A 14,075-nucleotide genomic window follows, 5' to 3' on the forward strand; every position below is an offset into this window, starting at 1 on the left:
GAGCCGATAACTGATTACATGATGGTGACATTCTCATAGGTGCTGTCAGCACACGGCTACTGTCAGGCTCTGCATCTTTTATGCTTTAGGACCTGTAATGACATCACCATCATGTGTACAGGGGCGGAGCATGTAACTCGCTCACGGACAAGTGGGTGTTAGCACTTTGACTTGAGATTAAATTTAGTTTCTTCCTGAATTAGGTAAAAGTGTGTTAACCTAACATATGCACACACACACAAAAAATCTATTTTTATGCAAGACCAGAGAGTATCTGCTTCACAATCGACTCCTCAACAGGTCTCTAGCTGTTAATCCATTATAGCAGCTGAGCTTTTGGCTTTGCCTTGAGTCTCCACTCCTCCAATAGCTTTGTAAATGCTCAGTTAATTTGCTCCCTGCTTATAATGTTAATTTAATATTTGGTCTTCCCATATTTTCTTGCATACTTAATTCGGGAGGTAGCATCTGCTGCCCTGTGGCGAGAGCAGAAAATAAAACTTGTGTTATAATTAATTTCTTGGATGTTGAGATATTATTTGCATTGCAAAAGGGAATCATGACTTCACTATTTCATCCTTCTCCTTCTTGGAATGTTCTTAAAGTTATGTGAAGATAAAAAAAATCTCTTATCTGTTCTTCTGCCAACCTCCTTGTGAAAGGGGATCTCCTTTGTTAATTGCCCTATTAGGGAATGCTGAAGTAATAGTTCCCATCTACCCAGAACATAGAGCGGCTACAAAGTGTCTGTCGTTGTGTCTCATGTAATATATTGGGCACATGCCCTCTAAGGCTTTTGTCATTTTACGTTTTTAGGGATCCAGCGCTCTTCCATCCTGGTTTCTGTCGTTCATGGAATAAACCGAATGAGGACAAAAACCAGGGCAGAACCTCAACGGCACGATGGGTGCCAGTATGTGAAATGAAGACCTCTTTGGTCTCTGTCTCATATAGTTTCCATCTCTTATCAGCTTATTACATTAGATACAAAAGCGACGCGCTCGGCAACTAAGTAGACCAAGACCAAAGAGGACTCTGTCTCACATATTCTCTCTTAAGCCGGTCTCACATGGTCAAGAATCTCGCGTGGGTTTGATGCATTGCATCACGGTGAGGGAAATAATCGCAGCATGTCTTATCTTTTCGCGTTCCTCGGTATGCACCGCCCATTGTTTTCAATGGGACAGTAAAACACATCAGACGCTGTGCAATGCGAGGTCTCCCACTGAAAACAATGGGAAACCCTTACCGATCCTGTAACGCGGCTGAAAGCTGCGCTAGAGGATCGTTACTTCACAGAAGTGATGGGAGGCGGTTTTCCATAAAAGCGCCTCTTGTCAGCGTGAAAATGCACAGTGGCAAGCGGGATATCAGTCCACAAAGCTTTGATGTAGGCATGTGATGTTTCTGTGAGTGAAATGCATTTTGTGAGTTTCACACGTGATAATAAAATCTCCTGTCTTTCCAGTACTTATAATGGTAGGAATCGCCGCACTCCCACATACCAAGCAAATGTCATATGATTTTATTTTAGTTTTGCTTCACATAGGAAATTATGGGTACCCAAAAATTAGCCAGATACCCAAATTTGACATTCTGCAATGTTTCTATCTTGCAGGAATGAACAGAGTCGCAGTTGCTCATTCATGTCAAAGGGACTGCCGGAGATAGCCAAACATTAGGACAAAGATATCCCTCATGGGTGTGCTTTTTGTCAGGAGTCGAGGAGTGGCTGATGAAAGCCCTTCTAATAACGGTGGAGACATTCAGTTAGGTAGATGACAGTAAATGACACCAGTTTTTTTTTTTATTTGACATAAATATGAGTTTTACTCATTGGTATCACCGCTGGTGAAGCAGTCATGAGTTGGTGCACATAGAGCGCTTGCCACCTTCTGCAACCTTATTCCTTACAGACCCCTATTGAGGCCTTAGGAAATACTACACGTTTAAAGGTACCTGAGTTTTTGGCAAGTTTTCTAAAATATAATAGTTTCTCCTGACCTCCTTATTTGCCGCTGTTTGTACCGTTTCTTGTATTCAAATTTTTGATTATCGGGTGGTCTTTTCCATTTGTTAGTTGCCCTGTTTTTTCACAATCCAGTTTCATGTAGGGGACGTGTGGCAAGCCAAGCATTCTGCCAGTAGTTCACTGTCCTGTACTTCCTTGCTCTGACTTCCCATGTCGCATTTCACAGTCTGTGGTCCAGTCAGCAGGGGGCATTATCTTAATATCCGCCCCTCTGCTCTCCCAGGACAATTCAGGCATTCTGGCCAAATGATGAGTGAACTCAGTATAGTGTGTGTGTGTACACGTGTACGTGTGTACGTGTGTACACACATACTCAGGAGAAGCAGAGATTTTGGAGATCTTTTTTACAGTGTCTGGCATATGTACAGGATATGCCTTGAAAGGCTGATGGGTCTTGGACCTACCCCCTAGGATCTGCACCCATCTCTAGTTTTGGTTTCACTGCTGCTGTTCCAGCAGAATGCTGTGGACAGGATTTATGGAACCGACTAAGGAGGCTTGACTACAGTGTTTTCATGGCAGGGGGAGTTGCGCACATTTACGCTGTTCTTTTGGTTCCCGATCTTACCACGCTATGTAAATACAGCCACTTCAGAGAAAACACATTTTCCCCCACCGATCATCTGATTTCCATCGCCTCTGTCAGTACGGCAGTGCTGGCGGTAGATACTGTTGTCCATATTTCAATGCCCCAGTTTGGAACTGCAATTGAATTCAATGGCAGCTGTGCCTGCAGTACCAAACTAGGCCAGTTCAATGTTGAGAGCACTATCTCCATCCAGTGCTGTCCAGTCTGACAGCATCCCAGGTATCAGCTGGTTGGTGAAGATCCCGAGTGGTGGACTCCTGCCATTCCACTATTAAGGACCTATCCCAAGGATAGATCATCAATAATAATATTCTTGGACAACTCCGTTTACCAGCTTAACACTACAGAAGATACAGTGCGCGCAGGACTGTGCATTCAGGGTTTGTATAGACGGGGATTGGGCACCCGCCTGCAACAACATCGATGAGCCACACCGCTGATTGTAGCTGTTAACTCTCTCTCTAATTGACGCAGTCAATTCTGCCACCGGCATTTAAATGCCCCGATCGATGTTTAGGGGTCCCAAGTGGTCCCTTGCGATGAGATTGCCGGGTGCGGTTCAGTTGCCATAGTAGCTGGGAGGCTTCTGATTACCTGCCAGATCATGGCATTGAATCATAATTAAGCGTAACTTGAAGCTCCTGGGCCCCAATGCAAAACCTGTAACAGGGCCCCAACTATAATGCTTTATTCATAGTACTGGGCTCCCTATATGGAGAAGAGAGGCCTAATGGCCCCCTAAGGCTCCTGGGCCCGGGCGCAACCGCATCCCCTGCATCCCCCTATAGTAACGCCAGTGTGCTGAAGCGATCAAACTATCGCAAGTTCTAAAAAAAAATGTAGTTTGAAAAAGTTTTATTAAATATTAAAAAAAGATAATAAAAGGGGAAAAAAACTTTTTGCCATACTTGTAATAAAAAAATCGAAATAAAAAATCAAGAACTTGCAAAAAATCGCTGCATCCATAAAAGTTTGAACTATTAATTAGCGCATCATTTACCCCACATGGTGAACGCTGTCATAAAAAAAAAAACCACCAGTACTGCGCTAGTCAGGACGATTACTATGATACCAAACTTACATAGTGTTGTTTGGGGGGGGTGGGGGGGGGGGGGTTGCTGTACTATTTTTATTTTTTTTTCCCAAGATATTTCGTTTGTTTTTTAAAAATATATTTTCTTTCGCCATCAACAACAACTTTTTTTTGCATTCTTTCTTGGAGACAGGGGAACTAAAAAAGCGCATTTCTGGCTTTCTTTATTTTTTTTTTTACGACGTTCACCGTGTGGGGTAATTAATGCATTACTTTGATAGATCGGACTTTTACGGACGCAGCAATACCAAATATGTATTTTTGTTTTATTATTTAGATCATTTTATAAGTATGGCAAAAGTGTTTGTTGTTTTTTTAAAACTTTTTATTACTTTTTTTTAAAATAATTACTAAAATATTATTGAATCAACTTATTCCTCTTTCTTTTTCTTCTCAGTCCCCTCCCCCCCCCCCCCCGGGGGGGGGGGGCACAAATTGGGATGCTTTGATCATTCCTGCAGTATGATGTAATGCCACAGCATTACATCATACTGCAATCTGACAGGCAGACTATCAAGCCACCCCGCAGGGATGGTTTGATAGGCACATGCCATGACAGCCCTAGGGCCTTTCAGAAGGCCCCTGGTGGCCATGACACTTGCATGGCTCCCTGCAGTCTCATCGTGGGGGGGCCATTCGGAACCCCCGAACATCGGTTGGGGGATTTAAATGCCACTGTCAGAATTGACAGCGACATTTAAAGGCTTAGCAGCCCCGATGAGCCGCACGCCTTGTCGGAGCTGGTGCCCGCAGGTGTCAGCTGTAATAAACAGCCGGCGCCTGCAGGCTATGGAGGGGAGATAGCTGCACAATCTCCCTCCAAACATGTCCTGTAACAGCAGTACGTAAAAACCCTGTAAGACGTCACTAAGGGGTTAAAAAACTGGGAATGTGTTCCTCATTTTGTTTCGGATGTTTTGATATATAATTTGTAAAGTTTTGGGTTACGGCACATACAGTGACTGCTTTGCTTTGGTTGTCATCGGTGGTGGGTCATGTTCTTTTTTTTTTCATGTATATATTTATTATTTTATTCTGTAATTATTTTTTTTTAACTTCTTTTTGTAACTTTTTTTTAACATCTATTTTCCCCATGACGTCATATAAGACCTTTGTGGGGGGGTCATTCACATTGCCTTTTTTGTGTCACGCTTTTCCACTGTAGCTGGAGCATCCGTTGAAGCAGCAAGCAACATCCATAGGAGCCCCAGTTACTGGGAAAACATCTCCTGTAGTGACAATAGTCACTGTCAGAGCTGATCAGGGTATTCTGGGACCCTGCAGCTCTGCTGTAACAGGGTGCTCCCGGCGTTCACGTGATCGCCAGGACGCAGAGTAGAAGAAACGCATCCAATTTCGCTTAGTACATGGTGCTCATTGAGCGCTATGTACCCGGGAAAGGAGAAGGCAGAAGTGATTAAAACCTGCTTCTCCTCTGGGTTCTCAGCTGTGACTAATAGCTTGATTGCAGGAGCAGAGGCTTTAATCCTGCGCCATATTCTAGCGATTGTACATTAAATAATACAATTGAAAAATACTCTTTCTGCAAAAAAACAAGCCCCCAGACACCTACGTGGGCGGATAAAAGTGTGGAGGAAAAACCAAAAAATTGAGAGAAAAAAAGGGCTGCGTCCTTAAGGGGTTAACGTCACGTAGGTCCATTCTGTCGTTGGGACTGTTTTTGAAAGTCATATATTTAGTGGTAGAAAGAAGCTTGGATCGTGTCTTTAATTGTAGTTTGACGTTGGTTTTAGGCCTCCTTCACACATGGAGACATTTCTGAATGTTTTTTTTGGTTAGCTTGTCAAAAAATGAATGGATTTCAAGTGTTTTTGGTGCCTTTCTTTCACTTGTTTAGATCTGTGACTTGCCTTTTTTTTCTAGTATTTCTCAAATCCTAAAGAGAAGCATATGGGAGAGGTGCTTGAAAAAAATGTCTTCCCCAGAGCATACGGCGTTCTGAAAAACTGCAGCGACAAAAAAAAAAAAACACCTCTGAAAAGGCATTGTTTGTAGTGTTTTATACTTCCACATATACTTTACACAACAGCACCAGTGTCCTCTGCAGTGTGAGCCCCTCCTAGTAGCTGCCCGCCTGCCGTCACTTAATAACATCTAGTAATAAAGCAGTAAATCCCAATGATAATGGGGGCTCCTGGCAGAGCAGTGATAAATGTGACCTGGATATGCCATGGATGACACTGCGAAGGCATGGCTGGAGCTGCGTGTTTAGGGTATTGCTTTGGAAGGCTCAGTTGTATGTCTCTAGGACACTGTCACTGGGGATAACCATTTCTAGTGAAGCTGTAGCAGCGGTATAGGCATGGATGTCTTGGATGGTTAATTCGGGAGTGTACTGTACACAGTCATTCCGCTTCTGCCTACCTACTGCCAACATCTGCCCTATAGAATAATAAATGAATCATGACCCTTAAATGTCGATTCCTTTTAGGCATCTGTATATACATCAATGACTTATATTCAGCCAGCACCAGAATCCTTCTATCGCTGTCTTATGTATGGAAGATGCTTAAAGAAAATTCATTTACCCCCCTTAATGCCACCCTTGTTTTCAGCAGTCTGGGTGCATTTACACATAGTGGATTTTGGTGCGGATCCCCACCAAATACTGTGTTAAAATCTGCACCAGTTTCCTGCAGGTGTTAGGGCTCCTTCACACTGACAAGGGCGGTATCGCGCTTCCCACCATGTGAAACGCCCGTGGATGGGAGGCGATGCCTCACATCACAGCAGGGATGAAGGGAATCCCCAACCACGGCAGAGGATCGCAGAGTTCTCCCATTGCTTTCAATAGGGCCAGCTCTGCTGCTGCCGCCCGCCTCCATTGAAAGAAATGGGAAATCTGGCAGAAAGATGACATGCTGCAGTGTGTTTCCGCAGAGCAGTTTTTTTTTTTTAAGTGTGTGTGTGTATGTATGTATGTGTGTGTGTATGTGTATATATATATATATATATATATATATATATATATATATATATATATCCTCCATCCAGAAAACACCAAAAATTATCAGACCATTTTGTGCAATTTTAAACATGTAAAATTTTCTTGATATCAAAATTTTCTATGATATTAAAGTAATTTTTGGGGTCTTTAATTTTTTTGTGTGCGACCGGGGGGTTATTCACTATTCAAAATACAACAGTTTTCTGGCACAAATTATGCCAATCTTTTATGCTTTGTGTCACATTTATTATGAGGCACATTGGTTTATGCCAGTTTCGGGTGTACAAAAGTAGTAAATCTTTGCGCAAGTGGGTGGGGATCTCAGGGGAGGGGGTGGCTGCCCTTTAACAACAGATTTATTTGTAATTTACGGGTACAAAGACTGGCAACTAAAGTAATGGAATGGGCGGACTACAATACCCAGAGAGGTTATCAGAACCGAGGTTATTTAGTTTAGAAAAAAGCCGGCTGAGGGGCGAACTAATAACTATATATAAATATATCAGGGGACAATACAGAGATCTCTCCCATCATCTATTAATACCCAGGACTGTGACTGTAACAAGGGGGCATCCTCTACGATTAGAGGAAAGAAGGTTTCTACACTGACATAGAAGGGGTTCTTTACTGTAAGAGCAGTGAGACTATGGAACTCTCTGCCTGAGGATGTGGTGATGGCAAACTCGATAAAAGAGTTCAAGAGGGGCCTGAACGCCTTTCTTGAGTATAATAGTATTTACATGTTATAATCATTAAAACCTTCAGAAGGGTCGGCGGTCCGGGGGTTGTTCTGATTTCCAGATTGGAGCCAGAAAGGAATTGCTTTCCCTTAAATGGGAAAAATTACCTTATTGGGTCTTTTTTTGTGCCTTCCTCTGGATCAACATTCGGGGTGGTTAGGGGGTGGGGGTAGTGGGCTGAACTGCATGGACATATGTCTCTTTTTGGCCAACATACTACGGTATGTTACTATGTAATTCCCTGTTAACCTAAAGCTAATATGTAGAGATGTACGCTTTTTTGCAGATAAAGGAATCAGAAAAAGCAACACTTTTTTGCGGTATAACCCATGTATGACATCATTCTGTGGTCCGGTTCACACCAGCATATCAGTACAGCGTATTCCGCGCATGAGTCTCGCATATGTAATACGCCGTACTAATCTGCCATGCCCATGTTATAAGCATATATGCCAAGATAGTACATGACTATGAGCGGCATGCAGCCAGTATGCAATATCCTTGCATACTGTATGGGTGCCACACGCATATTTCACAGGCTGCGAGATACGCTCGTGTGAGCTCTAGGCGGCTTTCACACTGATGTCTGTTAAAATGCGTTCCACTGCTTTTATCGCACCTCATCACCCATTGTAATGATGAGGTAACGCACTAAAATAGAGCAGACCGCGTCGGAAAATCACCGCGTTATAAACGCCACGTTCAAACGCTCTTCTGAGAAGCCTTTCAGTAGAGGCGTTTTACAGCGTTTACCGCAGCGTTTCAAACTCTTTTTTTAAGGCCCTTTTTTTTTTTTTTTTTTTTATTTTAATCTCGCTCCTAAAAGCCACAATTGTGTCATTGCATACACAATGCTCAAACCAGATGGGTCATTTGGAAGTAAGTAAATAATAGCAATTGCTATGTGCTGGAGGGTAGAGCAGACACTAAAACCACTGTTTTACGGACTTCACTGACAAGTACTGTTATCAAGCCTGAAAATATTTTGATTATCTGGGTTATATAAAGCTGCAAGAAGGCACAGCAGTAGAACTTCGTGTTTTGAAGCGGCTGTCAGTACTCAGCAGCACACAGAGAAGGCCGAAAACTTCTGATACTTGGCCAAAATATAAGTTAGACATGCCTGCAGCACTATTGTTACCCCAAGGTACAGTCTGCCTTCTCTTCTAGCTTGATGCCATTTGATACTTGACTTGCAGAAGCGTACAGTATGTATGCACTCTCCGTATTACTGCTTCCATCGTGGTCTTTTACCAAACAGTTAAAAAGACATAAAGATTATAAATTCCACTCCTGATGCAACAAAACAAAGGGAAACAGGGTTATAAGTGCTGCTGTAAGGACTGGATTTAGCGCTCTAGAGAGGTTGTCTATGGGGTCCGCTTTTGACCCTGTAGACAATCCTATCGAGCAGAGTTTGGCAACCCATGCCAATGGGTGCAAGTTTAGTCACTACTTAGGAACAAAGTTTATTTTGCAGTACTGACTGCACAAGGGGCATTCTCCCCCATTCTAGTAACAGCACGGCACAATTACTCTTGGACCTCTGCATACGCCTAGTGGACAGTAAGACTACTGCAACATAGAGGAACCGAAGATGGCGGCTGTTGCAAACTGAAAGGTGGAGATGGATAAGAGACATCACCCCTTCTTTGGAGGCTGTTCATGGGGTTGGAGAGGGAGGTAAGGGATTGAGAGGTAAGGGGAGCTGCCAGCTGGGAGGTCATAGCTTGTCATTGACGGAGAGCTCAGTAGTGGCCTAGTTGCTTATTACCCATGGTCCCCAAAAGAAAGTGACCACGTCCTACACGTCTCCCTGCCTCTTCGGTGTCTTGAGTCTGTAGAACAGCTGGAAACCTCACATTACACATCGGTGCTCTGCAGGTGATGGATTTAAAGATCGTCCTATACCTTGGCTCTCCATTGATTCTTTTGGGAAGCTACAACTCCCAACATACCATGACAGCTGTAGATCCTCGGGTTGAGAGTTGTGTTTTACCTGAAAACTTGTGAATTTAGAGGCTTAAGGAGAATCTGTCACATCCGATAAGCCGCCTCTCCTTTCCCTTGTTGTCCTCCCACAAAGCCGCTGTTCTTTTTGGACAGTGCATGCGCACACAATAAAACCAAGTACTTGGCGCAATCTACTGCGCAGCGGCTTCATGGATGGACAGCAAGGGAAAGGGGAGACAGGTGGGTATAAAAATCACATGGACCTGCATCAGCGGCCCCTCGGGCTCAGAGGATATAACAGAAAACAATAGCTGCGGGGCACTGAGTGCGCCTCATGGTAACAGTGCAAATCCCTTGTTAGGCTGGCCTGCGGGCTTTTATATTCTAAAAAGTTTTTTCAGCAGCTTTGGAAAAAAATATATATATTTGTGCCTAGTTTTTTGGGGAGGTCAGCAGGCTTTTCGGCAACCTGCAGAAGATATTCACTATGTTGAAAAAGGTATTGGGACAGTATTGGTGAAATTTGTCTTTTCTCTTTCACATTTTTCAATATGGTGTTGGGCCACCTTTGGCTTGAATGATTGCAGAAACCCTCCTAAGCATGCTTTCCACTAAATTCTGAAAGGTGTGTGATGATGGACGTGCCTGGAAACTGTGCTTTAGTTCGTCCCAAAGATGCTTAATGTGTCTAACTTCACACCATAACCCACCACGGTCCGGTTACAACAGTAGATCTGTTCCTCGCTATGGTTGTACCCCCAGTCAAAAGAGTCTCTGAAGAAAACCAGATCTGTGGGGTTTTTTTCTCTAATCATAAACCGTGTCTTAAATTTGCCTTTAGCATATTCTTTAGACTGTTTTGTAGCTAGTGATAAGCATCTGGAGAGCCAACCATACTGATTAATATTTGGACAGATCTCGCAGCCTATCTGATGGGCATGGCACATCCTTTGTGGGGGAACAACGATCTGGGATTCTGAAATCTAATCCAATCTGTTCCCACTGGAGACAAGCCACACTAACAGTGCGTGGCAGCAGTGTACCCCCATGTTCCCTGTGTGTGCTCAGTTGAAGGACATAGGCATCAGTGTTTTGCTAGCTGTTGTCTGTTGTGCATGGCCAGCGTAAAGCTAACATGGTAAACCAGCTCTGTGGCAGCTGTGACTGCCTTATATGTGCTCCACTTCTTTATAATAAAATCCTGTCATTGACCATTAACGCAAATGTTGCTCAGCTGCAATTTCCATTTTGGAAAGTGAAATTGTGTCTTCAGTTTTGTCAGCAATCACAAAAAAAGTGTCTTATCCATTTTATAAATAGGGCACATGGGATCTGTGACAGTTTTCAGATCGAAAAGCCTATTTATTTTCATATTTTATGTCATTGTCCTGAAGTGTTTTAAAAGATATATTGAGATGGAAATAAGTACTTGGAATATTTGAGACTTTGCTAGTGTTTTTTATTAGTGTTCACATCTAAAATAAAATATTAACATAAGAGCATTTATACATATTGGTTGTCCAAACCTACCAGATTTGCCTGTAACTATTGACCATCCTATGTACATGAGGGCTTTCTGACAGCTGTCTCATGGCATGTGTAGGGTAAAAAGAACGATTGGGCATGTAGATTTCAGCTTGCCCAATCCTTTGTAACCAATAAGCAAACAGTACATGTTTATGAGGGAGATTGCTAACAACTGTCTTGTGTATGGTCAACTTTACACCTCCTGGATGTTGGCATATTTCTTAAAATGTTATTAATTAGCAGTGCCCCTTAGAGTGCTTAAAGGGGTCGTACCAGTATTAACTTTTAGCTCCTATCCCTACGATAAGTTATAAAAGTCTGATCAGTGGGGATTCTCACTGCTGAGACCCCCACTGATCCCGAGAACGGGAACTGAATTCCTCTCCTCTCACCACTGCAGGTTGCTTCTCCAACCCATGGGGATGTCTCATTGAATGGGTGATGGCTGCGCATGCATGGTGGCTGCTATATTTATTTCAATGGGTCTGACAGAAATTGCTGAGCGATTGTACTCGGCTATCTCCGGCAATCCCATTAACCCTTTGCAATCCAATTTTGCATTCAGGGTTTCCTAGGGGGCTTTCTCTTTCTGCCATCATACAATGGCGCCATCTGCTGGCTAGAGCCAGTACATGCCGGTGAGGCCCCTGACAACAGAGCGGCCAGTAATCTACAGTAAGAATACCCTGCCGGACATCTTCCGACATCGGAGCTGTACAGCCTTCGATCAGAATGTCTTTAGACGTCAGACAGTGGATTGGAAAGGGTTAAGAATTAATGGAGCCGAGTCGCGCGTGCATGGCCACGGTTCCATCCAGCCTTCTCCTCATAGTCAAGAGAGGGGAACGTAGGATTAGTGGGGATCTCAGCGATCGAACTTTAATCATCTATCGTATATGTAGGTAATACATTTATTCTGGTACAAGCCTTCTAAGATCTATAACCTAAGCATTAGGGTGTATTTAGACTGTGTGATTGAAATGCGGTCAAAACCATACTGGGAAAATTGAATATTTGCCATAAGTTTCAATGTATTTGTGGTAAAAGCCACATTTAAAAACTTTAACATTTTCTTGATACAACTTGCTTAAAAATGTGCCTCTTGTATTAAAAAAAAATATTTTTATCTTTTCAGGCTTTAGAAAAACATCCCAATTCACCAATGACTGCAAAACAAATCTTGGAAGTGATCCAGAAAGAAGGGTTAAAAGAAACCAGGTGTGTGCCACCTCCTTACCGCATCTTTTTTTTGGCTTTCAGAGTCTGTGGGTTCGTGCAACACTGCAGGGCGCAGAATGTTATCTGAAGTTGGGCGGCTGCCACGGACGTCAGGACCAAACGATGTGCAGCACATCAGAGAAATGTTTGCACAACTGCACATGTTGCTTGTTCTTGTTCGCTCAGGTTACATCCCAGGATATTAGCATATTGTGTCATTAATGGTATCTGGTCAACCAGCAGAACTAAACAATAGCACATGAAGGGATGCAATCTGCAGGGAACTCTGCATTAGGAGCTCGCGGTGACGCGTCAGGGATACCAGTCACACCAGAGGACTTGATTTTATAGAACAACCTCTTTAAAAGCCTAACTTCCAGAAAGACTACCTTTCTGCCAATCTAACTAGACTCCTAGCTGTTTATCATCACAGGTTTTTCTACTCCTCTGCAAACCATCTGTTAGGGTCCTTTCACACGGGGACGACTGTTGCGCGCTTCAGCGCCCGACAGCCGTCCCAGCCATGATCACTCCTGTGCTTTTACACATCACAGAAAGTAACGACTCCTTAAAAGCAATTTATATTGATAAATTAATTAAAATTAGGGCTACGTGACTAACAAAACACAAAATCGAGAGTGAAAACCGTGACACCTAGTTGCATGGACAATAGAAGACGACCAATTCAGTGCCCTTTGGGAGACATATTAGGGACAGGCTTATAAAAAGCCACTTGGTACCCCAGATCGCGAGCCGTATGTAGTTGGACAAGAGTAAATGTTTGGACACGTACGTCAATACATCTATAAGAGCCACACGTGATCCAGTGCCTCCACGCAAAGGGCATATTATAACAGAGTTCTTTTCTGTGAAGAGCTTCTTCCATTGGATTACTTTAGACTTCTCTGCCCCAGTGACTTTTGTGCCTTTACATGGGAACAAGGATCGCTCAGTGAATGGAGGTAGAGCACGCCAAAGATCGTTTCAGCCGCCCGCCTCCACGTTATCTTACAGATAACGTGGACTAAGGACACCTAGATTAAGGGGAGGAAAGTGGCTCCTAGATGAACGTGTGTGTGAGTAACAGAGTGGAAGAAGGAGGAAGCCTGCCAGAAGTGTTGTGTCCGAGACAGTCGTCTTGTTGTATACTTGGAAAATCAAAGCTGGATTCTGTAAGTAAAGGAAACCGTGTACCTCTGGTTTGAAAACTATCACTTTGTTTGCGTGCTCTTTTACGTGACATCGAACAGCCGTTTTGCTTGTAGAGGTACTGGCATCACGTGACTATCATGTACAGCTACCTGTTTTTTCGCATTGCGCGCGAACGAGCTGAGCCACGTTGCGCCGTATGTTGGGAAGAGATCACAGAGCCACCTGTGACAACCATCTTTGAGAAACCCGTGGTCTCACCCGCCACGGCTGGCCTTTGCCCAGACACCACAACTCCATAATGTCATATGATAGCAAAATTATGTGAATCGTGTCACATACACTACCGTTCAAAAGTTTGGGGTCACCCAAACAATTTTGTGTTTTCCATGAAAAGTCACACTTATTCACCACCATGCGTTGTGAAATGAATAGAAAATAGAGTCAAGACATTGACAAGGTTAGAAATAATGATTTGTATTTGAAATAACATTGTTTTTACATCAAACTTTGCTTTCGTCAAAGAATCCTCCTTTTGCAGCAATTACAGCATTGCACACCTTTGACATTCTAGCTGTTAATTTGTTGAGGTAAGCTTGTGAAACGTGCACCCCACGCTTCTAGAAGCATCTCCCACAAGTTGGATTGGTTGGATGGGCTCTTCTGGTGTACCATACGGTCAAGCTGCTCCCACAACAGCTCAATGGGGTTCAGATCTGGTGACTGCGCTGGCCACTCCATTACCAATAGAATACCAGCTGCCTGCTTCTGCTGTAAATAGTTCTTGCACAATTTGGAGGTGTGTT

The 14,075-nt window shown here is 43.3% G+C and overlaps 1 protein-coding gene across 1 annotated transcript in view; it reads left to right on the forward strand.

The window, feature by feature from the left end:
- Positions 1-14,075, forward strand: part of ASXL3 (ASXL transcriptional regulator 3) — a 156,728-nt gene that overhangs the window by 15,349 nt on the left and 127,304 nt on the right. The window contains exons 2-3 of the mRNA XM_066578046.1: positions 12,038-12,120; positions 12,675-12,677. Coding sequence (XP_066434143.1) covers positions 12,038-12,120; positions 12,675-12,677 — 86 coding nt within the window. The remainder of the gene's footprint in view (positions 1-12,037; positions 12,121-12,674; positions 12,678-14,075) is intronic.

This window comes from Eleutherodactylus coqui, chromosome 9, assembly GCF_035609145.1.
Source record: "Eleutherodactylus coqui strain aEleCoq1 chromosome 9, aEleCoq1.hap1, whole genome shotgun sequence".
In the NCBI taxonomy this organism is placed as follows: Eukaryota; Metazoa; Chordata; class Amphibia; order Anura; family Eleutherodactylidae; genus Eleutherodactylus; species Eleutherodactylus coqui.